General features: G+C 40.8%; 1 protein-coding gene across 4 annotated transcripts in view; it reads right to left on the minus strand.

The window, feature by feature from the left end:
• Positions 1–4,848: 4,848 nt before the first annotated feature.
• The window catches only part of PTDSS1 (phosphatidylserine synthase 1), a 29,342-nt gene continuing 8,334 nt past the window's right edge, over positions 4,849–25,856 (minus strand). For 3 of the 4 annotated variants that reach the window (XM_083823353.1, XM_083823356.1, XM_083823355.1), the window contains 10 exons: positions 25,351–25,475; positions 22,698–22,856; positions 19,002–19,153; positions 16,849–16,990; positions 15,834–15,946; positions 14,281–14,346; positions 11,374–11,473; positions 10,123–10,191; positions 9,543–9,612; positions 4,849–8,240 (listed from right to left, as the gene is read on the minus strand). In XM_083823353.1, coding sequence (XP_083679479.1) covers positions 8,128–8,240; positions 9,543–9,612; positions 10,123–10,191; positions 11,374–11,473; positions 14,281–14,346; positions 15,834–15,946; positions 16,849–16,990; positions 19,002–19,153; positions 22,698–22,856; positions 25,351–25,475 — 1,109 coding nt within the window. In that variant the 3' untranslated portion in view covers positions 4,849–8,127. The remainder of the gene's footprint in view (positions 8,241–9,542; positions 9,613–10,122; positions 10,192–11,373; positions 11,474–14,280; positions 14,347–15,833; positions 15,947–16,848; positions 16,991–19,001; positions 19,154–22,697; positions 22,857–25,350; positions 25,476–25,856) is intronic. The other variant, XM_083823354.1, reaches the window with a different exon arrangement.

Consider the following 25,856-nt stretch of genomic DNA (forward strand, 5'->3'; position numbering starts at 1 on the left):
CGTTTCTGATCTTCAACGTGAACTTACTGACCCCCCCCATCAATGTTGCAATGTCCTATGCATTGTTTCAGAGAAATTCCTTTGACATTGGAGTGGTGCAAGGAAAAAAAAAAAACGTACAGCATGAAAGGTCGTTAGTGGTAATGACGTTACTGCTGTGGAAAGCAATGGGCCCCAATGAACAACACAAGCTGCCTGGACCTGGAGTCAACAAGGGGAACGCTTCAGCCTGAGATGTTTTGGGTTGTTTAGAGAACATCGCCAGGAAATCGCATTTCAGCTCTAACGCAGCTGGTTTCTCCGCCCCGATCTCCGTGCCACCACTCCAAATGCACTTGAAACGTGGGCAAACGGAACATGCAGATCCGGATTTGTGATCCAAGTACAGCAAAGTCAGCTAGTGGGCAGAGCCACGAATGTTCAACGAGTTCCAAGCACCATTTTGCATCACCTGCTGCTCGTACAGCACAGAGCGGAGAAAAAAAAACAGCACCAACCCTAAATGTCTCTGCTAATTCAATACAAGGTCCTAGTTTTCTTCCAGATCATTTATTTAATTAATGGAAATGTTCCCTTTAGTGGTACTTTTCACCATGTTCTTTTTCCTGTCCATTGAGAGCTTTGTGAAAGCAAGTACTGAAGTCAGGCTACAAGGACACCACTACAGGTTTCTACTGGTGGTGACCCTGTACAGAGGAGATTCAGAAAAGCAAGGACATCATGTTTCGTCCCAAGGAATGAGAGCTGTAATTTCTTCCCCCAGCTCCCCACAGGCAAGTTAAACGATCTAGACTTCTTTTTCTCTAGGTCAATAGGAACATCTCAAAGCTGACAGACAGAAGTCATGGTAAATGGTACAAGTCAGGTGCCCCATTGAGGTTTGGGACTGAAAGGATTTTCGAAACCTTTAAAATAAATGCTCGATGACAACTGACTCTTATTGGAAAAATGGAAATTCTTTGGGGATGGCATGAAGTCCTGAACGCCCACTGAACTCTTCCAAATTCTGAGCCACATAAAGACGCGAGGCAATATTGATCTGCACAGCGGCTTCCCTTTCCCAAACCAGGCTGCAGGGAGGAGAGACGGGCTCATCTGAGCAAGCAGACGAGCTCAGAGCTTCGCTGCAACAGGCTGAAACGGAGGCGAGCCTGGTGCGGCAGCGCTCCTGGGAGCAGAAACCAAACCACCCCTTCCAACAGCGGTCACCCTGTCCCACCCCGATGCCCTGCACAAATGGCAGCGGTAAGAGGAGGAGAGCCAGAAGAGCCCTGCCCAGGGCTTCAGCCCAAAGATCTTCTGCAGAGAGCAGAGCTTCCTGCAAACAGGGAAGGTACTGGGACAACAAATTGGTAGTCTGTACGCTTGGTAGCAACCAAAATAGAAGTCTTTCTCTCGCTTATTCTCCGAAGACAAGAGCTATCATTTCACGTTTTAATTAAAAGCCTCCCCAAAGCTACTCATTTGATTTTATTTTGCTTTGGTTGTTCTGCAGCAAGTTTGACAACACGGGCACTTTGCAGGCCTGCTTGTCTGGCACATGTAATTAAAGTCAACAGGAGTTACGAAGCCTTTAAAACTGAGCCAGGGTGGCTAAAGCTGGCAGCCCAAAATTAGAAGCAACGTTTGAAAATCCAGGTCCCATTCTCTGTGTTTGTGTTACAGCAGCACCTAGAGGCTGCCGCTCGGATTCGTGTCCATCCTCCTGGACACTGTGTGCATACAGACAGACTTGGACGCCTTCAAGCACCCAGACACACAGTAGTCACTGTCACAGAGGCTACACTCAATCAGGCTGAGCGTTTTGATGAGATGGCTCACCTGATAGATATATATGTACATACACGAGAGCATTTTATGCATTTTTTTTTTAAGCAAAACCCACTGAAACACTGAATTGGAGGGCACAGCAATTGCAGAACATACTCTGGATGACATCCATAGGAATGCTACTGCTGTAAATTCCCCTACTCCAAAACGCATTAAATAAGCTATCCAGTTATTTCACGATCATCTGCAAGCCGAGATCCATGAAAACTATGAAAATTAAATCCATGTGTATGCTTAGTATAGTCTGGCACTTACGTTGTTGCTGATTATAGGAATTCAATGTTTACAATTTACATTCTTTCCCAGACTTTTTTTTCCCCCCAAATTGAAGTAAAAACTCCCTTGGCCTTATCATAATACAATTTAGACTGCTGAGGGCAGCACGAGTGCTCCTGTGTGAGAGAAGCGAAGTCCAAGCATGAGACACCGATCCTGGTCTGAGCAATGAAGGAAACACAAGATAGGATCCAAGTTAAAGATATAGAAAGGAGCTGGGAAAAAATGATTGCTACCGAACATTTCCAAAGCCCTTTGAGATAACCACGGCTTGGACTCTTCTTTAAAGCATGAAGAAGGTTGATACATTTTGCTGCAGCTGTCTGTAGTGAGCAGCTGGGTGGAAGACACGCTCCAGAAGAGTTGTAGAGGATCTGCTCAAGGTGTTCTGTCGAGAATAGCCCAGTGTATTTTGTCAAAGGCAACGGATCTGACATCCTTCAGAACAAAAGAAGTACTGCTATTCCTTCCAGACCCAAACTGGGTCTCTAGCAGGGGTTTACGCATGGACTCTCACATACAGCCGGGTTATCGGATTGATCGGTACCATATAAAACACGAGGAGCTGCTTTAAGCCTGACAGCTCCCTATCTTCACACCTTCACTGGTGAGTCCTTCCGGACCCAGACAGACTGAGGAGTGTGAAGGCATAGCAGTAACTCCAAAAGGAGCTGGAAGCAGGCAGAGCTGGTGCAAATTAACACCTGACCTCGTTAGTCCCAGGCTGACTCTACCTAGAGACCACCTGGATGGTCTTATGGCCCCACCACAGGTGTACTCCACCTACTGCCACAGTGCCAGGGCACTTCTCTCCAGGGCTCACCTCTTAAACCGTGCTCCACGCATCAGCTGGCTTCAGAGGGGGGCAGGTACACAAAGCTCCCTGGGCGAACACCAGCAGTCATGCTGTCCTTGTGCTTTGAGCCTACTGTACGAAGGCTTTGTGGGCTTCTAGCCCTACTTTCTTAAGAACGCGTGTCCTCAAATCCTGACCAGCCTCCCCAGCCACAAAATTAAGTTGAGTAACTTGGGGGGTGTTTGTCCAAAATTCATTTTATCCATTTGTGAAACTGCACCTTTATGGAACTACCTTAATTTCTTGAGACAGGACCAGTCTCTGCGAGGGCTCCAGAAAACAAAACTACGTGGTGACAATGGATAGATAAACAAGGCAGAGCAAACCCAGAGGGGGAGGGAAGCAGAATATTTCAAGTTATTTTGAACATAAAAGGCTTAAAATCAGCTGACAAACCTCTGGTTAAACCACACCCCGTGACCATGTAGTCTTCACAGTCCTCCAACATAGTCATAAGGAGAAATACCCGTGGGAGAAGAGTGGCATGGGAGAGCAGTGCCTAGACCTATGGGCATGTAATGAGGATGTAGCTGAATGTGAGCACTCAGATATCTAAGAAAAAAAAAAGTTAAAAAAAATAAAAATAAATAAAGTTACTGGGCTCCTCTCTACTTCTGAGAGCGCAATTCTGAGTAACTGGAAGCAGCAGCTCCTCTAAGACACTACAACTCAAAGAACTGCAGCTGTCAAAGCAGGCACGGGCACCAGTACCTTTTTCAGTCAGCACTGGGTCATATTCCCCAAGACACACACCACAGCAGTTCTGGCTCCAGCTTCCTGTCTGTGCCAAATCCCTTTATCAAGCGTAGCACACAAGTTCTGCCACAGGATGAGCGAGTAGAAATGTAACTAACGTGGCTATGGATTGGCTAACCTGGCTCATCTGACTCCACTCTGACACTGCAGCCCACAGCTCTACCCTCAACAGCAACTACCAGGACACAGCCACAAGGAGCAATCCTTCAGAGGTAGCAAGGTTGCATGCTTACAAAGGAACACGTTTTTGATGTGTTACTTGTTAAAGGATGCTTCATTTTCTCCAGTATTTTACAACAGTAATTGATCAGAAATAGGATATAAAAAACATCTCGAATGCAGTAAGCTGTCTTGAGGAAGGGAGTAGTTATAATCTGTTTCATCAGGTCTTTTCCCATTCCTCAGAAGATCTACAAACTCAACATTTGCCTCTTTGCTGTCCTCAGAGGTTGAAAAAACTTCCACATCTCACTACAACCTCAGAATTTATTGGCTCTCTCTATAAATTAGTATTCAAGAAGATAAGTTATGTTGAAGTCTTTCCCAACAAGTAGAGAGAAGGAACCAAGGAAAAAAGGGAAAGCCTTTGCACACCAGGCATCAGGCTAATGCTAACAGAAGAGGAGCAATCAGCAGCTCACAATCATTTTTTTTTTTTTTTTTTATATATACAAAAACAACGAGAAACTGCTGTTATGGAAACTATGGCAGCAGCGTAAGCCAAAGCAGAGTATTTGTGATACTCGATGACACCATTATGCTGGCACAAGTTTACTCGCTAGCAGCCTGCCTCACTGTTCTTCCACAGGAAGTCTCGTTTCTCCTTTGAAGATCTGTCTGGAGGCCATCGCGCAACTCAAGTTCTCTCGTCCAGTAGCAAAACAAATCCAAAAAGAATAACGGGATTGTTTAAGACAAGGTTTATCCTATATGCTACAGAAGCTTCAGAAGGCATACAACTGTTTGTATTATCAGATCTGTTGCACTGAAATAATAAATTGCTGCGCAGGAACTGCTACATTTGTCAGCGTGCAATTACGTACAATGAAATAACTTCTAAAGGCACGTAATAACTTCTGAAGTATGTAATCTTTTCCTCTGCCTTGCAAGTACAGACAGACACACAGACACGGGTGACATGGGTTGATTTACTGAGTTATTGCAAAATACAATACTTTGCAATCAATACAGAGCAACTCTATTCCAAACTATTAAATACATGGTAACATCTGTGTCCTCTTGCGATAACATGGTAAAAAATATTAAAAGTTTTAACAGATGGAACAATAAATGATCATCTTCACAGAAGAGTAACAAAAGCACTGGTTGAAATTACACTCCCACTATTTAATTGGATGCTGTACATGATCTATACAGCAACTTTAGTACTGGAATCCAGTACTCCAGGCTAGCACTGGTTCACTTCATGCCTGCACCTTATAACTCTTCGTTTTTATTTAGTCCACTACATAAATTCTTGCCACAACCCTCTGCTTATGCCCTGCTGCCCCGAATTAGCCTCCCTTCAATGACTGACATCGCTGATGGACAGCCTCTGGGGGGCCAACTCAGATCTCTCACTGGCAGCAGGGGAGATCTCCAGAGGACAGAGAAAGAACACCAGAAGCAGGAGAGTAAGGAGGAGATGTTGAGGCAGAATAAGTAGTTAAAAACAGGACAGTGCATCTGTGACTATTACAAAATACTGTTCAAGCAGCAGAATTCATACATGGACGCTTGTTGCTAAACAGCTCGGTGATTTGTCATTGTAGGAGTCGCACACATACCAAATTCAGCAATAGCGTAGTAAAATGATAAAACTGGGATCACTTGAAGTTTACAGCAGTGATCAAAAGCACCTTTCCAATGCCTGCTAGTGCAAAGCTCACATCCAAAGACGATGGAGCTGAAAATACAGTTGTCAGTCAGCAGAGGACTTGTGAGAACACGTGTGAATTCCAGGCAGAACTGTTGACAGAGGACAGGAAATACCATTTTCCAAGCAGCACTTGAAGAGTTTACTTGTTTCCCCTCACCCTAGCCCTCCCTCTTTCAGAGTAGCAAAAACAAACAAACAAACAAAAAAATCATGGGAAATATTTAAAAAGATGTTGTCAAACAACATTTCTTCAAGGCCGGCGCTGTTGTAACAGCATAGAGAAGTCAGCTTCCAACAAGACAACACTTTGTATTTGCCTTTTCAGTTTTTAGGGCGCAGCGCAGCAGTGTAAGCACCAAGGTCTGCGGTTACAAAAGGTGTGCTTGTCCCCACAGGCAGCTAGATGGTGTACTGCAGCATCTGCTTGCACACGGAAGCGCTGCAGATAGAGCTGGTGTGCGTACACCTTGCAAGTACAAAACAGGCTCTCAGCTTGCACAACCACAGCACTTACTGTATCGAAACCATTCGGCTTCCAACCTCTTGCTTTGGTATTGGATCAATAGAAAATTTACAATGCCATTCTTCAGTCTTACACAGACTGACTTATTAACCAAGAAAATAACAAAGTAACGAGCTGAATATCCAAAGAAAGCTACAAATACATTCATCAATACGCAGCACACCACAAATAAAGAGATAGAGACAATAATACATGGGTCTGCTAATACGAATGAAAACCAAGTAGTTGCAGGAAAGCCTGAAAGTCTTCCTATCGTTTTTTCCCACGTAACATTTAATGTCACCGTAGCAATGCTGTTCTAGCAGCTTCCACTGTGTCACCTCTGAAGTTGTACACTTACTTGATTGAAAAGGGGGGTGGGGAACAAGGGGTCTTTGAGGAGTTCAGCAGCAACAGTTAAGTGCATTGAAAATGTCGATCATCTGTGGCACACAGGAATTCATGGATTACACAGGATACTTTTTTTTTTCTCCTATTTACAGTATCATACACTTGTATAAAGTCTCTGCTGCATTTTCTTTAGTAGTTACTCCGTGGCAAATCAAAGTAACTTACTAATAGAAAAAGAAAATCCCAGGTTCTTCTGAAGACTAGTGGCTAAGGGTATTACCCTTACCTAAGCTACCTACCTCTAGCAACCCCCAAATTTAATTGGCACAAAAACATTTTGATAACTTAACACAGGAACAGATTGCTCTTGATTGTTTACCTCTTGATTTAATCATCGTGGTCACACCTGGAGCATTATCCACGTTACTAGACATTGGATTTAATATTTCAAACCCCTCCTCCTCCCCCCCCCCCCCCAAAAAAAGAAAAAAAATCTGCATGAAAGAGTCACTTTGCTGTTGGGTGTCCACCTGCATGATAGGAAGCACAAACCAAGGCAGCGTATCACAGTAATATCATGCTAGCTCTCAGACACCAAAGACTACAGCAAGTCTTCACAAATAATTATGTTTACGGAAGTAGTAAGCAACTCGGCTCCAGCAAAAAAAAAACAACAACCACAACCCTGCCTTATCATCAGGCTTGGTAGGGCACCAGAGCCTTCAAAGCAGTTTCTGCTTTCAGTCTGAAGAAGCTGGGATTTCTTGGTTCCAGCTGAGGCAGAGGCAAATTAAAGGGGAGCAGGAAGGAACACTGCACGCAATGTGACACAGCTGAAAGAATGGCAGACTTGCACTTGAAGATGCAAAACGCTGCAGTAAAGAAGCAAAACCAACTAAATGAGATATCTGTCTCTGAGGGCAGGAGGCACGGCCCTCTCTATTTTGCAACAGGTTTTTATACAAGGATTTTAAAACGTTCAAAGAAATAGAATATGTAACAGTCAAGCAGAAGGACAATACAGAACAAAAGAACCATATTTGAAGGTCAATTTCACATCGTTTACAAGAAACCTGGACCCATTACTCAGCTGGTAAAACGCTGTCACCAGGTCCGTAGAGCCTTTAAATAAAAGCAAGCAGCTGTCTACGCGTATGGACATTTTAAATACTTACTGACTGCCGTATAGAAAAGTTTAGTTGTGAGAAAGATGGGCAGTGGCTTTTAGTCAAAGGATTGCATACTCGTCTAGAAAACAACAAAAACACAGTGAAACAGAACAATCCAATCAACCATGCAAACTGATTATCAGTTTACTAACCTTCATGTTTATGTCCTCAGCTATGATATTAAAATGCACTTGTAACACCTGAACACACAACAGGGTGTACCTGCTATGACAAAATTGTTTTTCTTTCCAGCATACTCTTCATTAGCTTTTGCTGCCACATGCTGAAAAAACTAGGTTTAAATCAGTGTATGGCAAGTATCAGCAGGCGATGAGTTGCACTACACCAGTGGCTCCATCTTAACAATCCTTTTTCCTCAACACCTTTTTTTAAATTTAAAATTTAAAAAAAAAAAAAATAAATCAATCTTCCATTTGGAAACTCAGAACCAGGTCTGATTTTCTCTGTCATCTCTAATCACATCGGAGAGTATCTTCAGACACCTTTCTTATTTCTTGCCAATTCCATTTGTTACTTTTGATTTGGAGTGCCGATTCCTCCTCCGAGATGAATGGCTTTCACTATTGACCGTATGTTTCGGTGGGCTATTGTCAGCACCTGCTGAGAAATAAACACTTTTTGACTATTTGACATTGACAAATTTCTTGTTTGGAAGACAGTGAAGGCTTTCTGGAGCTACAGCATTTACAGTATGGAATAATTCAAGCTAATACAAACTGACTGGTACTCGTACTCCATCTAGTGGCCTAATTAAAAAAAAGAATGAAAACAAATTTAAGACCTGTAAAATTCCTCCTCTTATAAGAAATTTCAGAAGTTTCTCATAGCAGAATATAGTGGTGAAGCATCTTCTATTTTGAGATGACATCAATAATTCAAATCTCTACACTTTTGTTACTGGCAGAAGTTTCATTACTATCAGAATTGAAGAACTATGAAACTGAAGTCATAGATTCAGTCTTTCTTGACAGGCAGTGTTTGACTCTGAGAAAGCAAAGGGAGACAATGGGGACTGAAACAAGACTCCAAGAGGAAACCATGGAAGAGGCTGAAGTTTGCAATTAATGAAGAAACTGATAAAGTCAGAGAACAAATATTTGCTTGGCTAGATTTCTCCAGCATGTATAAAGGCGAGACTTGGAGTGCAAGCAATTTTTCTCCATATAAAAGTCCACAAATGCACTAAACTGAGAATAAGTTAATATCTGCATCGAGAGAAACCACATTTGGTATATAAAAAAGCTCAGTTGTAGGTGCTTTTCAAGTATATGATAAATAAGAAATATTTTAATGATACTAACACATCTGGAGCGTGAGCTCTGACAGGTCACTTCCAGATGTGAAGCTTGTTTTTTTTTCAATAAGCCCACACTAAAGAGTAAAAGAAAGAGTAAAGTAACTGACCTCTAGTGTAGGGAGGAGTAGTTAGAGAGGTGGGCTGCCTGTAAGTACGAAGAAGCTGTTTATGACTACCAGCACTGCACTAACTAGGCAAGTGTCAGCAAGAACATAAGCTCCAGGGCACATACTTTACTTTCTTAAAAAGGAGGAGTAAAAGTATAATTCGCACTCATATTTAAAATCAAACATGCAACGTTTAGGTAGAAAACCCATCCAGAACACTTATGAAATATATAATGTCCTAAACCTACAAGAACGCAAGAATGATCTGGAATAGCAGGAGAAAAAAACTGCTCCATGAAAAGATAAATACATTTCTAAGAGTTGGAAGAAAAAAAGGCAGTAAAACCAAATAGCTTTGTAGATGATTTATGTGTACGGCTCCTGCAGGGATGTTTAAGGAAGTCCAGCTGTCTCCAAGGTAAGTTTCTCAAGCCTCATTTCCTAATGCTAAGCAATAATGCTCCCACTTTAAGAACACGCATGTAAAAGTGTCGATACCTCTGCTGAATTTAGAATGAAGCCAGGAAGCATCTGGACTGTATGGGCTGTCTTCACTTTCTGATAAGGTCTGCAAAAAACAAGAGGGACACATCATTGGGATGCTGGTTCTTGAGATCAGCACAGACTTGTAGATTGAAACTGTGGCAGAAGTCCTGGTAAAGCATACAACCAGCACTCAGGACGTTTCCCTTCATAGTTAAGAGGTACAACACAGATGGCACAGTAAGAACTCACCACTTGCCAGGTGATCTGTTGTGTAACCAAGTGTTCTTAATATTCCCCTAGCATTCCACCTGTACAATGGGAACATTAGCTGACCATTCATCCCCGGATGCTTTGCCAAAATTACAGCCTCGTTTTGAGTATCCAAGAGGACAGCATTCTTTAGAAACCACAGTGCAAGCTGGGATCTGTCCAAGGCTCACTGAATTCAGAGTTCTTTCTATTGACTTCAGCTAGACTCCAAAGCACCCCCCCTCTCCCCCACATATGTTAGTTCTGGTAAAGAATCCTAACATCTAGTAGCTTTGTTGTTTAACTCTGGTATAAAACAAGAACAGGTTTCCTAGTAAAGTACCTTTTCTCGGTGGCCGTAGTATTCTGCGTACCAAACCATTCCATACAAACACAGGAAAGTTGTAAAGGCCTAAACAAGGAAAGAGAGAGAAAAAAATTATTATTTTTTTTTTCCAAATTCCTTGCTGGTTCAAGGTCTTTGAATTCCTGGAGATTCTACATTTGGAGACTTTCATTCTCTGTTTCTCTCTACATCTTTTTTTTTCACAGCAATTAAAACTTGTGCTCCAACTTTAGGATACGCGTACATTGTGCCACCCTGAGGCATACGGACCAGTTTTCAGTGGGACCATAAGAATACGTGTGATCACTCCCATACATGCAGGATCCATTGTCACTATGATTTTTGTCCTCATCCTGCACAGTCACCACAAAAGGGCAGTTAGTAAGCATTTGTAGGTATGTTACCAGAACAATCAGTCTGGGAGAAAAACAATTCTCCTTCTCCCTGCTCCGTACTTCAGGTTGGGTTTCATTTCTGGTTTTGTGGTGATCTGATAGAGGAAGCAATTCAGTACTTCTGAAGTTTTGGAATAAAAACCCTGAAGTTTTTGGAATAAAATAATCAAGCTAAATAACAGAACAATAAATTCCAACTTCCTATCACCTGTTCAAACTGCATTCCCAGTCAGAAGGGAGCAGCATTTATCTGTCACAGCCCAGTAGAAATGCCTTATTTTTCATTAAAATGCGTTTGGCATCAGAGTTACAAGTCGGGCAAGACTAACGTGTTTACTGTTGTAAAATGGGCATTTCATGCTGCATTTGCAGTCATCACACTGAAGTACAGAAAGTTGCAGGCTGAGTGAAAACGATTTTCCTGATAAAGCAGGGCTTATGCAGTTGTAAGACTTCAGTGTGAAGCAACATGCATTACTTATTAATGCTATTCATTAACTCCTCCTGTTCTCTTCCAGAGGGCACCATTGGAAGGAGCTCCCAAATTACCCTCAACTGAACTGTCATTTTCTCTCATAAAGCTAAGTTCTATAACCACAGTTTGTTTGTTTGTTAAGTACTGGTTAAGTGGCTACATTCTACTAGTTCAAGAACTGAGGAAAAAAGTTATTCTTGTCCCTTCAGAGTACGTTCTAAATGATCTCACATTTGCTCTTCCTAGGACATGCACAAAGTTCTTCACCAGCATTCCCTCACAATGATCCCCTGCTGCCAATGTTCCAGAGAGGAAGCTATTTAGATGCTTTCAATGCCTTTGCTGTGCCTTATGTTTCACATGAGAAATCTCACTTACCACACAGAGAAGCCAAAACACAACGTACAGTATTTGTGTTTTGGAAAAGAGATCCTGTCCAAACTTTATGCACACAATAGCTTCAAGGAAAGCAATAACCCTGTGAGTAAATAAAAAGAGAAAGGGAAGAAAAAAAGTGGTTACAAACACAAAGGACTTAACTCTCGTGTCCACAACCCAGACTCAGGACGGTCAGCTCTAAACAAGTACTACTCTCTAGTGAGCACACATCTCCCCAACAGCAGCATTAACTCAAAGTCTTTGGAAAATGTATTTTTCATTCTTTATTTTTCTTCAGCATAAGCAGCCCACAGAAAGTGCTGCGCTAGTAGTCCACAATTCCACAAGCCTCTGTCCAAGGAACAAGCAGGAATGTATGCCAATAGCAGAGAATTTCAGTTGATACCTACCACTGTACTTCAGCCCTCACCAGATATAAATGCCTTCTGCATGCACAAATTTACTACAATTCTAAATAGGTTACTTTGCTCACCTCAGTATTTTAATGAGAAAAACAACTTGAAACAGTATTCCAAATTCTCTGAGAGCCCACACGTTTGCTCTGGTTCATGTGTAAACTCAGGTCCATGCTATAATATTAGAGGATTTGTGGAGAAATCGAGAGGAAAATTGCTATATTTACTTTCCTATTCAGCACTGTAGGAATAAAACCAAGCTCCATCTCTCTCTCATCACATCTTGCTAGGCTCAAAGCTATGGAGTCCTCTCTGCTGCTTGGGGTGGAATGAAGGGGATATGAATCCAAAGCTTCCACCAACTCCTGGTGTTGCTCTGTTTTTTCCAGCAGATTACGGCAACAAGCAGCACGAAGAATACTTGCACTGTGCACACTTTCCACAATTAGATCAGACTGAAGATATGCAATCACAAAAACTTATTTGAATATCTATTTTCTGACTTATTATACAAACGTGTTCAGTGAGAGCTTTGAACCAAGGCTGACAGTTGCTGTAATCAATCCTCAATGATTTGAGTCAGAAAGCAAACATTCAGAATTACATTTCCCTTCATCTTGTAAAAGAATATGTTGACATTATTTCTCTTGGATGAAATAGGGAGGGTATCTTTCTTCCTTCGGAGCACAAACTTTGAGAATTCCCCCCCCCCCCCCCAAATTATAAAATAGTTTAAATTGCATCTTTTATAAGACTGAGATTGCCATCTGTAGCTGAAAAATTCTTCTTTTCCCTACAAACCTCTCAATTCCTAAATCATTTAAATAAATACGGACATTTTACTGAAATATGTAAGTGTGAATCTCTGAAATGTTAATTCAGTTGCTCTGTCGCTACTAAGATGTTTATGCACAAACAGAGCAAGTTTATTTGATTCTAATTGTAAATTAAGTAGTCATATTAACTGTTTGATTGATAAGTTACCTTCATCTTCAAGCAACAACCATACAAAATCCAGAAAGACAGGTTACTCTGTAATGATCATTAAAAAAAGCCTATGCCTTTTTAAGGACTATGTACGTTGCAGTCTCTCTTTAGTAATCATAACGCATGTTTTGAGGCGAGGGGATTTAGGCTTACAGAATACATTACTAACTCCTACTCAGCACCAGTAAAACTAAACAAGAACAGAAAGTTACTACCTTTTGAATATCCATTGGATGTTATGATCATGAGTTGAAGACAGTAATAGATTCATCCAGGAAGGCGGAATCTCAGTGAAAGAGGTGAATATTTAAGTCCTTCCAAACCCAAGGAGACGTGTGTCATGTTCTCCAGGGTACATTTAAAGCAAGAGTAGAAATCCCTTCAATTACATTGCAGCACGCTCTGCTCTCATCTCAACTAACTGTTGAAAAATGGGTATTGCTTATGGTGATGTAGTGTCCCCGAACACAAGCCTGACAGTTCAGCACTTCCTTAAATGCTGGGACATCCTGAGACCAACAATAAAGGTGAGAGGCAGTTTGCCAGAGCACTGTATCGAAATTAGATTTGAGCATTTTATGGCTCATTGAAATGCTATGCTAATTTAAGCAACAGCTGCTTCTATTAAGCACAAAAATGATTTAGACAACTGGAGATAAGACATACACTGATCTTGACAATGAGAATGAAATGCCTGTTTTCATTTAAAATCACTGCCATCAGAAATGAGCTTCTTTAATAGTTTCTTAAAATTGACATATATTTTTTTCCGTAAGACTTGATTTAGGATCTTTTATGCTTGCCCATTTGTAAGCTTCCAAGTCATGAACCAGAAGGGACATTACTCTGTTGTTTGTTTGCGAGCTTTTACAACACCACAACAGCATACGCTTCTGGCTTCCAGAAGGCTGCATTTTAGTCAAGCCATCTAGAGAAGGAAGTTCGCACCAGAAGCAGTCTTGAAAACTCTTCGTTTAAAGGTCTCCAAGAGATGTTGAAAAGAGATCGTAGCCAAGGTAACCATTGTTCACAGTGTTATTCTTTTCCCTCTTTAAGAGCAGAATAGAAATTTCTGAGAACTGTGGTTTGTTTCACCGTCTTTTATTGTGACTCCTCAAATAGCAGCAATGCCCACCTCGACAGCCTGGTAAATAATGACCGGAAAGCCGTAGGTGCAAAAGCTTTATCCTTCTCACCTGACTGAGAATACGGCAGCAAGGTCAATGCTACTTTGAAGGAGGCTAGCTTTATCCAGCAGTTTCTAGATCTTCCTTTTATTCTTCTCCTTACTCATTCCATCAATTCTCATGTTCTACCTCTAAATCCAGAATTTTCCTTTCCTCTGAACTTGCAAAAAGAAGAAAATCTCTCTTTACTGTTATTTATACTAAAACCACTACAAGACAGGAACTGGCTTCACCCAGTTTCAAGCCTGTTTCTGTACTGGATTCACACTTAATACCTCTCCAAGTGCTTCAGGTTTGTACGCAGCAAGAACACTTACCCGAACACCCAGCACTGAGTTCCCACCCTCTTGCACTGCGTATCTGTGAGGTAGGCATAGTATTGCCTGCGAAGGAAAACACAAGAAAATTCTTCAGCGATGTTGAAAGTCCCCAGAACATTTACATTCAGAAAAGTCTAAAATCTAGTTTATGTTACAAATGGATCTGTACTGAAAACGAAGTGCTGATGCTTGAATTCACATGCAATCATCTGGATGTCTACCAGATGGCTTCAATTCTAGCAGGACAGATTATCACATAGATCAAATAGCTTGAAACAACACAGAAAACAATCCTGAGAGCAAGGACTGGGAAAGTACCCAAACTAGTAGGCTAGCAGAGCTACATATTTGCCTCCTGTCTCTCCACTGAACCTGCAATTCCTTTAGGCAACACGCAACAGCTTAGAAGAATTAGAAAATCCCCCACTTTTTCCACAGTTTAATTTGCTAACAATTGCGCTTTCTTGAGAGACGTGGGTTTGAATCTTGGAAGTAAATGAACGTGGCTACCCCACATCCTGGGTGAGTGCTCTAACCGCCATGTATTTCTTTTCTCACTCCTTTGTAAACAGTCTAAAGACCATTCTGCTCTGTTTTCTTTAAGCTCCTAAATTGTTAAGAGAATTTAAAAATCCTCTCTTTTAAAAGAGAGGAGAACCCTAAATAAATGAGAACAAAGTTCCTTTCCCCAGTCTCTGATTTCTGCTGACAGATGGGGAAGCCATTGTTAATCAAACAACATAAGGATTGCTTAAGAATAAAGATCTTTACAGGCTGTGAAGTGCCATAAAACACCTGAAAACTCATTTAAGAGATTATAGGATGTTTAAGGTGATTTAATTAACACTGTGAAATCACCGCACATAACTTTAGCAACTACCAGCTTTAAAAAACACTATTTTAGGAATAAAACAACACATGGCTGCTATTTAACTGTCCAAGGTAACATCACTTTACTCATGAATGGGAAATTCCTTGTTTCTTAACATCAAAACAATGTGAATTCTGTCTACATTCAGCTACGTCCTCTTTTTTTTTCCTGTGACAATATGAAATAGCATGCATGAATAAAAGCAAGGTAGTTTCTACACAAGAGTAAACACAGCATATATGTTGTTCTATTATTCAGAATAAGGTGATGTTCTATCTTCTCTTATAACATGCTAACGTTTCCTGTAGACAAGCAACATAAGGAACTCAGAAAAAACAGCAGCTCTATTTTCCCCTCATCTACAGTTTTGCAAGCATCTGAATCATCAACTCAAAATTTTGCACGCACTCAGTCCTCAAGGATAAAGTATGCAGCTGCTATACAAACCGAAGATGGAACAGACAGGTTCTGCATCCCTATGGAAACGCAGATGTTTACGTACATTTTACCTTACTAGTTTACTGGGCAGAAAAGACACTTTGAGAAGTGGTGATTGTTTTTGCTTTTCATGGTGGCTAAAGTATAAATTCCTTGAAATGAACTGCAATCTTTCACAAATTGCATGTTGTTCTTGGGTCCCTACAAGTCAAGTTACTCTGAACATAAGGAAAAAAATTACCTTACAGTGGGTGCTGTAATGATTCCTATGAAGAGAATTCTCCCCCAGCTTAAAGGGTGGCTTGCTTGGAACACAAAGATATGTTTCAAAAAGAATGTGTTCAACTCAGTCAGCTACAGAAAAATAAAAAAGACAGTTAGTAGTGTTCAACTTGCATAACTCTTAATGAGTTACTACAGAAAAATTGCAAAGATTAATATGGTAACTTAAACAGAGAAGGACTATTTAATGCTCCACTATAGCCTTGCTTGTTAGACTGAGGATTTAAAGTGCCTAGGAGAAGCAAGGAATGAACAATTAAAACAAGGAATTCTCCCCTAGACACCTCTATGAAAGTATTTAGTCTCTTTCATGAAACCTGGACCAGATACTAACTTGCACTGCAGAAGGCTTCTGGAATCTTTCATATACTAAATCAGGCACAAATAACTGAGGCAAATTTTGTAGAGGGGTAGAAGAGATCTTACCTACTTAAAACAGAAACCAACCAACCAAAAAAAAACAAAAAACCATTAAACAGTTCTAGTTCTCCTTTCAAAAACTAAATATGGCAAGTTAATAACAACAACAATCTATTTTAGTGAATTCTGTCAGCATTTGCCTGACTATGCACCCAGGCAACTGGGACATAATATGGAGTCTTGCTGGATCCCAGCCAGAATTGTGAGTATCAGTGATCCATCCAAAAGTCGATGGCAAAGAAAAAACAAAAAAAACCCCACACCTGTCTGGCAGTTTTTAAAACTGTATCAGTTGCAAAGAGTAAACTGATGGCCAGTGCAGCAAGCTGTAACATTTGTGTTTTTTTCCCCCTTTTCCACAGATTCTGTAATTACACTCCCGAACTATCATGTAACTCCTGTGAACAATGCCCCGACTAGCTTTGTATGATCAATTCATTTAATTGTGCATTTCAGTCACAGCCATACATTGCATCAGAATATCTTTTAGCCGAACACAGCCAATAAGTAACTGAGCTGATGGCAGCTTTGATTTCACAGAATTTATTTCTTACCTGCCAAATGATCATGAAAAGGTAGATTCCAGCCACTCTTTGAAATGAAGACTTAGGGTCAAACCAGCGGACGTAGGTCCAGCTGGCCGGGGTGAACTGTAACACAGCTCTTTTGATTTTCCCTGTGGTTGTGTGAATATCCCTAGAAAAAGAGAATGGCTGTAGTAAAGACAAGGAAGAGGCAAGGAAAAAAAAGAGCAATAGCCATGTTACGGATGTTCCAGAACTATCACACTTTTTTTGCTGGATAGCAAAGATCTTTACAGAAACAACTGTGTACCAGGCAAGGGGGAACTGAGAAATGTGATCTGTTAAGCATTTCAGGCAGGACACATTCTGCTATGAAAGCCCACCCACCTCTACCTTGAGTCAGTAACTACCTGAAAAACATATCTCTCATTTTCTCCACGAAGGAAAAAGAGATGAGGATTACAGTTCTCCAAATACCTTGAAGAATCTAGAGGATATTTCTCCTTAGTCTATGCTGCCACTGCTCTTATCCCAATGCCTCCTTGTTCCAGAGCTCACAGACATCAGTCCTTCAAGGATCTGTCAGACTTGTTATTCATCAAATGTTTAAGAGGCTGGCTCCACAGGGTCAAGCATATTGCTCTTACAGCACACACAGCCCTTGCTGTTCTGATATTTAGATGCACTCTCTTCCAGAGAAATGTGGTAGCACTGTCATAAGCTAACAGATTTTTAAATTCCCTTTTGAAAGGGGATGTGAATGGAGGTTCATCTGTCAGATGAGTTATGGTTATTGCCTTTGGTAACAATTCAGATGAGCAACACCACCCAAAGGACAGGGAATTCTAAGAAAAAAATCCAGAGATTCCTGGGTTAGAAGTCAGCTTTCAACCTATTTCCTTGGCCCTTCTGGGGAAAAAAAAAAAAAAGATTCAGAGTTCATTTTTGTAATATTTATGTTCTCTTAGGCTACTGGAATCTAAGGTTAAAGAGGTTAAGGGGGGCAGGGTGGGGGGAAATATTCTAATTTTTAAGATCCGTGTTTATTCATCAAAAAAGGGAAAAGAAAACAAAAGGGCATAAGCAAAAGCTTCTCATTCTCTGCAGTTCCTCCTCACATTAAAGGTCCAAAAAGTCTACAAGAAAAATATCCCACAAGGATAGTAAAAACTAGTTCTGCCAAAGATATTCTGCTATCTGTTTTAATTCTCAGTAAACTCTCCAAAATCAGAGGGAACATCAACTGTAATGCTCATTATTCTGCCTGAACTGAAATGTGGGAAAACTGATTTGAGACTGAAGGCTGGATGGTTCTCAGATCAATGAACGAACCTGGGAGTAAAAGAAGAAAGCAGCGCAGAAGTCCACGCAGGGTACAAATCTGGAAGTCAAGGTTTAAGCTCTTTTTCCGCCTCTGATACTAACTCAAGGCATTAATCTCTCTGATATTGACTCAAGTTGCGCTGTCCTTTGGCAACTCATTGTGCTTAACCCTGTTTCATCTATACCACTGGTAAGTGCAGGTAACAACACTGGTCACCTACTGGCAGGGAAGAAGGTGGGCAAAAACTACAGAAGAAACCACAGTGGGAGTGCTAAGAACTGGAGCCTACTCAGCCACAAGCTGTTGCCCTTTTACACAGCAAATGCTACTTTATTTTGAAAATACTTTCTATATTGTAGAGGGTCAGCAGCAGGTAAGGTAATTCACAACAGAGGGACAACCCAGCCTGATTCCTTTTTTGCACTGACAACTAGTGATGACAGACTGCCACACTAACACCTCATCAAGCCGAACCCAAACCTAGAGTTCGCAAACACTGTAAAAGGAGAAAAACATTTACAATTAGCTTTGTTCATTGCCTTCTTCAAAGTTTTATTTGTACAAAATAAACTGAAAATGCAAATAGCTTTACTTCCTCCCCCCTCCTTCATTTGGCATCAATAATTGTAACTTAGATTGCAAAGAAAAAATATATACATAATCACATTTGCAAAGATATGCTCTAAAGTAATATTAATATCAAATTGATTTTTAAGACTTAAAATAAAGTTACAGCACTGTTAGCATGTGCAGACTGCGTTTTTTCTGTACTACATGCATTTTACATATGCAAAGAAGGTCTCTTTTCCAAATAATTTAATATTAAACAATATTTAATTAAGCTTTAATTTAGACCTACTTGAAGCTTGCCCAGTGATAGGTCCTCATCTCCAAGAAACGACAAACTACCATGCCCAACCAGATGCCACCCCCGTTACAAAGCAGGATGTCCAAAATGACTTGATCCCACCAGCATTCAGCAAAGTTAGGCAGAAGGTGCATGAAGAAGAGCTACAGAATACAGCAAAAAGATTGTGGGTGAGGAACGGCACAGAATTAATACAAATTCATTTTTAAGAACACATTCAAATGTCAGCTTTTCAGTACACGCCATACTTCAAGGACACGAGCCACAATCACTGAAATTTGATGGGAGTCCTTCCATTAACTTTGGAAGGCTTTGGGTAAGAGTACTAAGACCTCAGGGCTCCTTCTCACCACTCCCTGCTGGGGCAATGCTGTACATAAAGATATCACTCAGCTTTTGGCCTCAAAGAGGAAATACGGAACATTTACAGCAGTGCATGATGAAGCAAGCAAGACTACTGCACTTCTTGGAGGAAAGCAGGTGTTTTGTGCTTTAAAAAAATTGGAAAAATAAGCTTTGTCTCTTTTTTCTTACCATTTTTAAGTAGAATGCTTTTTAAACCAGAAAAAAGATGCAGCAAGTAGAATGGACCTATTTTTAAACAGCTGTCAGCACTAAAACGTGCTGGAATTCAGAACTTAAGACTTGTTCTAATTTAAAAAAAAAATCACAACTCTTTCATATACTATTTTTAGAAAATTTAGTGACTGTAAGAAGATTTAGAATTCACCAATAACTCAGACACTACAAGCTTTGCTGCTGTACTTGATCCAGAATGGCTCCAGCAGTTAAGAGCATAGTGGTAAGCACTAATTGCGAAGGTACTTTTGAGATGAAGATACTGGAAAATAGCCCAGAAACAAATCGATGTCAGACTGAAAAGCTGCCACCACTGGGACAGAGCAAAACAAATTCAGGCCCATAAAAATTTCCCCTGGAAAATGATTTACTTCTTTAGCAATCAGTTCCTTTCTGAACTTAATCCTCAGCTTAACTGAAGACTACTGTGAGACATCAGAAAGGCAGTTAAATGTATTTACAGATAATTTTGATAGCTTTTGGTAGAGTGGAGGACAATTGGGCAGATAGCCACAGCTGAGGCAAGATACAAGCATAATTTACTGAGAAATGGATTCAGCTCTTCTCATCCTCCTTTAAAAGGAAAATAATTTTATTATTTGTTCTGCAAGGGGAAAAAAAATAAAATAATTAGAAAAAAATCAGAGCAACCCAAAAGTTAGAGACTGAAAAAAATCTAGCTGTGGATTGGCACTCGACAGAGCCACGTGTTAAGCTGTCCCCTTGAAATACTCATGCAGATGCTTAACAAAACACATAGGTAAGTAAATAACCCTCCCATAAGCACGGCACAAGTTTTGTCAGTAAATGAACATACATAATTTGATTTTTGCATCTGTGGAAGATTATTGGTACAATTTTGTGGCAGAGTATCTTTTGTTGACAAATGCATATATAAAATACCCCCAAAATCAGATGTGTGAAAAGGAACAAGAAGAATGTTCTTGGTGTACAGCAAGAATGACTAGTGGTCAAGTTAAGATAAATCACAGTGCCTGATGTTGACAAGTGACCTTTCCTTTGAAAACTCTTGCAAAATGTATCAAAGCAGCTTGGCTGTCTTTGCCAACGCTATATTGAATTTCAACCTGTAAAGAAGAAAATTTGACTTCTCTTCAGGCCTTAAGCTATACAGTGCTGCTTGTTATCTTGCTACAAACAGCTTCCCTTTCATGTTTTAAGTAAATTTAACACAAAAAGGGACACTAGGCTATGAATCTCAGTATGCAATAATCCAGACAAAGGCACCAGAAGTTACAGATAGTGAGGCAGCAAAGAACAGCCCACAGGTGTTGGGCAGTCCGTCTCGGAGCTGCTCGCTGCTTTCTCAGAACAAGAGACCAAGGCCTGCCCACGTCCCAGCTTTAATCCGATAGTAAGCAGCGTGAGCCAAGTGTCCCATTTCAGAATGGGGAGCCAGCTCAAATCCATTAATGCTAACAGGAGATGCACAGCTAAATCCCTATGTAACTGCCCTGATAACTTCTGCAGGTTTCTAATGACTCTCCTGAATTAACCAATTCATTAAAAATCCATTTGGGTGGTGATAACCTCTCCATACGTTGAACCTTACCTAACACATTGTCTGTCCCAATGATCTGCCTTTCAGCAAGTGGGAACACTAGACACTCCATGCGGTGTCAAGTTGAAGACGATGGTTGTGTAAAGATCAACTGAACGATAGGAGAGTGTGTGAAACAAATCCAAATTTAAACTTCTTTTCCAGGGGAAAAATGAGTACAATAACTACCAAAGTTGTTCTTTGTGAATGGGTACTTGTGAAATTCTGAGCTTAAAACAGTTTCAAAATGGCTTAAAAAACAGCGTATCCTTGAATGCCATAGAACAAAACATTTTTTGAATATGAGTTCATGGCACCAATATTTTCAAACCCAAAAATTTAATTTCAGACAACTAGATCCTTATCTATATTTCTGAATTATAAATAAATGCACTGCCAGATAAGCCAAGCATTGTCAAGAAGGTAAGCTCTATAGAAGACTACCTTTAAAGATTAATTTCATGTGTTTATGTTTACATTCGGTATTTTAAGTATGACAGGTTAAACCACACTGCCCCCAAAGCTGATAAAAAGGGGACTTTTTTTTCCTCTGAATTGTCCCATCAAAGAACATCATGAATTTTATTTTTTTTTTTAATAAAAACACATCCTTGCGTTTTTGGTGACATATTCTAATTAATCAGCTTGAACACTCAAAACAGATCTAACAATAAAGATCGGCAGTCCAAGCAATAGTCAATTGACTAAAACAATTTAGGTATCTGTAGTTGCTTTTTTTTTTTTTAAATAACTTTTGACACTTTTAAATCCTATTTTAACTGACTTAAACACGTGCTTGGGAGAATCATGGTAAAGCTGGATAACAAAAATAAGTCAATGGTCCCCCAAACCATGGTACAGGGGACTACAATGTGAACTAATTTAAATCCTGGTCCAATAAAAACCTCATTTTTATGTCAGTGAACATGAATAAATGAGGCTTGTGGGGTATGATTTAACTAAAGAAGTGGCTATGCCCTCAGGCCTCATGACAGAAAACAGCACACTGCATGATATCCTACTCTTTCATATAGACTTCTCCCCTTGGGTCCTCTCACTTCCCTTGGGGATCCCTCAACTCCTTTTCACTGTGCAGTATTTAAACATTTTTATGGTGTATAAACCATACAAAATGTTTAAATGCCATTATATTTGGAGTAAGGGCATCATGACAGTTGATGACAGGTACTGCAAGGTGAAAACGGAGAATAACTGCTCAAAATCAGTGTGTACAAATCAGCACCTGAAATAACATGAGGGTTGGCACCTATTACAGCAGAAATACAAAGTATGGATGGCATCAATATGCTGGCCAAGAATTCCCTTCTACTCAGGTAAACCATCATCTGCCCAGCTTACCTAAAGCTCAGCTTGCTGTTCTCCCCTAGTGCAACCAAACTAATTGCTCTGCACCTGGTTTATAAGGCTTAAAATATAAATCTGTACTGAGAGCTAGTGAGTCACCCTTCTAGGAACGTTCACCTTCTCCCCCGGAACAATTAAAGGCTCACGTGTTTTCTTACACTTGAGATAAATGGGTGACCTACCTCCGTGAGCTCCCAGGTGATGCTAATAGTCCAGCACAGCCCGTAGCTGCGGATCAGCAAAGCCTTCATAGCCCAGCCCCAGAAATGCCCAAAAGCAAATATATCAAAGTGGCTGAGGATTCTCTCCCAAGTGATCACATGGCAGTTCACAGCATACTCCTGTTAAAGATAAAAGATATAAACAAACAGAACTTCAATGAACAGGCAGCTGCAGAAACACTAGAACGAGGGAATTTCTTTCTACCCAGTGCAACAAGCCTGGAATTATAAAGATATTAAAATATACCCCCTTCTTCTCCTGAACTCTGCAGGAAAACTTGTGAGACCAAGACTCAAGGTCATCACAGTACAGCTCTAATTTAAAGGGAGATAACGTAGACGTTGGTGCTTAGTGGAGCATGTATTTCTCACGTGATAGAGGAACAGCAGAAGCAGTAAAATCAATAATAATAACAGCAAACAACAGCACTCCAGAAAGCAGTTATTTGCTTTTCTTTTAGGGTTTTGATTTGAAATAACCACCTTTCCCCACCTTCGTGATGTCTGGGGTTCAGAAGTGCTCATCAATAGTTAATCCTCACCAGTTTGTGATGTCAAGATATTGATCTCAATCTTCACTTGAATATCTTTATTGCTTTATTTTTCTCAGTTTCCAAGGACATACTCGTATTGAGAAGGTCATATGGATGAAGGGGGGAAAAAATAAATCAAAGTGAACTGGCAACAGTTGTTATAGATGAGCAGTCGATTCCTTAAGAATATCAATTAATATTTCAGTCACCAATATCAAAGGAAATGTGTTCTCTGACCACGTTGTACAGCAAGAGCTAGAAATCACTGCCCGCTTGAAATAGATAAATAAATCAGGATTCTACCAGGAGGCTGAATCTGAGGGGTTGTCTGTCTGTCACTGGGCACAAACTGAACTACCCCCAACTGGAAATGCACACATACAAAACCTTCTGCTCTCCAACCCTCCTAAAATATACATTGCCATCTGCAGGTAACAACACAGCACTGCTCAGAGCTGTTGAATTAAGAAAGGCTTCTCCCTCAGGCCAGAACTACTGCTAACCCTGCACAAATAAACCGTGATCAAGTTGAAAAAGGGATGGTAGAGAAATGATTAAATCCTAGTCTCCATAAAGACAAGAATGCAGAATTTCACACAAATACTCCTCCCATCTCTCACATTCCCTGTCAAGAGGCAGATCGGTCCCACCATGGAACTCTAAGTATCCCCTGTTGGCGGTGCTCCCCGACGTGAAAGCGTGATACTGCTTTTTGCAGATGCCAGTGCTGTTATCATTCAGAAAAAGGTGTTTCACCTGTCCTAAGGATGGCAAAGCTGCAGCTTCAGTGCAAGTACCCAAAGGGATCTGAAACTGGTTTATAAGCTGCATTCCAAGCACAACTGGGAACAGCTTGGCAGGGTGTTGGACAAATCCACACACACACACACGAGTTGCTGTCCTCATTTCTGCTTCTCTTCCCCCACACACAAATAAAGAAAAACATCCCGGCTCAAATCTCAGCAAACTCTGAATCGAAGTCATTTTGGTACCTTGATCTACATGCACGAGTAAGTCTTAAAGCCATTGTGTTTCTCTTCTTGAGCAAAAGCACAAGAAGCACTCAACATACAAAGGAAGGTACAGGCTCCTAGTTATGCCATGGCATCTGAAATTCTGTGATGACTGGACACAATAAGGTTATACTTTAAAAGTAAACTTCTTTTTCAGGACTCTCACCTGGTATATATACGAGAAGAGAAAAAAGCATTTTTGCTTTTATTTTTACTAGGACCCCCCAACCCATACATCATCTTTTCAGCTGCCGCTCTGCCAGTCATACAATGACACGCGTTTAACTTTCTTTTATACTCAAGCAACTTTGCCAGAACAAGAGACCAAACTGCAGCCTCCATTATCACTGCAATTCAAAAATTTACTCCAACTTTCTTTAAATGACAGCTATCAGGATCAGTAGTTCAGAAGAAGTTTCTGCTGCTGCTACAGGCAGGAAATCTGCTGTACTGTGGTTCTGTGCCAGCAGTAATACTAGTCCTCCCCTGACTTGAATTTATTTCTAGCTTAAATGACAGGAGAGCCAGGTGAGCCTGGCTTACCAGCAGACTCTTCGTGTCAGCTCCCTTTTGTTGCTCAGCAACACCACCACCGCCCATGCTCAGGCTCCATTTAGGAACGTGTCCTCCCGGCACCCTAACAGCAGGCTGCCCGTGCCTCACCACCACCACTGCATGTCCTGCAAAACGTCCCACCAGGGGCCTCGCCACAGGCCACCGGAGACCTTCTGCTCTGTGCCCAGAGCACCTCCTGCCCTCCTTCTGCAGTGGCCTTGGGGTCTGCAGGGCTGCTTCTCACTCCTGTCTCCCAGTTGTTGTTGTGCAGCCAAATTTTGCTTTTTTTTTTTCTCCCCCCTTCTTGAATCTGCTCTCCCAGAAGACTGTTTTTCACACCAACTGATTTCAATGTCACTAAATAGCACTTGACACAAAAGGCTCATTGACTCTATCAAGTACAGGCACAACCTTGCATTGCACATGCCAGTAAATTCAGATTTATCCCTTCCCGTTCATGCGAAACATACCTAAAGTAGCCAAAATGTCCAATAAGGTGCCGAGGATACATACCATAATATCTGCTTCCCTTGTGGCGTACCGAAGATTAGGATCCAGCCAATACATCACTGCTTTTACCTGCTCAAAGTTAAGGAAGAGCACGAACACCAGGAACAGAAAATAGAGCACACTGAGACCTGCAAAAAGACTCCGCTTTAGAATCGTATTCACAAAAAAAATTCTGGACACAGAAGGTCCAAAAAGCTTTCAAACTGTTACTCAGTACATGCCCACTTTGCACAATTAAGTTTTCTACATACAGTGGCTACAAGCAAAGAAGCTTAAGAAACAAGGCAGGTAGTAATCCTTGAGCACTCCGTCTTTTGTATTATCTCCTGCTTCTTGTGATACGATATACGCTCAGCTCTGTCAACCCAGTCAAAAAAGAATCAGTCTAGACAGTTTGGGCATGAGTGACACAAGTCTGAGATCAGGAAGCTCTGTAGTAAGAGACGTATTACGATCACAGTACTGGATTGGCTTTTTGCCTTACTTTAAGTATTGTTGGTCTCATTAAT

Source organism: Anser anser (genome assembly GCF_964211835.1).
Source record: "Anser anser genome assembly, chromosome: 2".
NCBI classification, from domain to species: Eukaryota; Metazoa; Chordata; class Aves; order Anseriformes; family Anatidae; genus Anser; species Anser anser.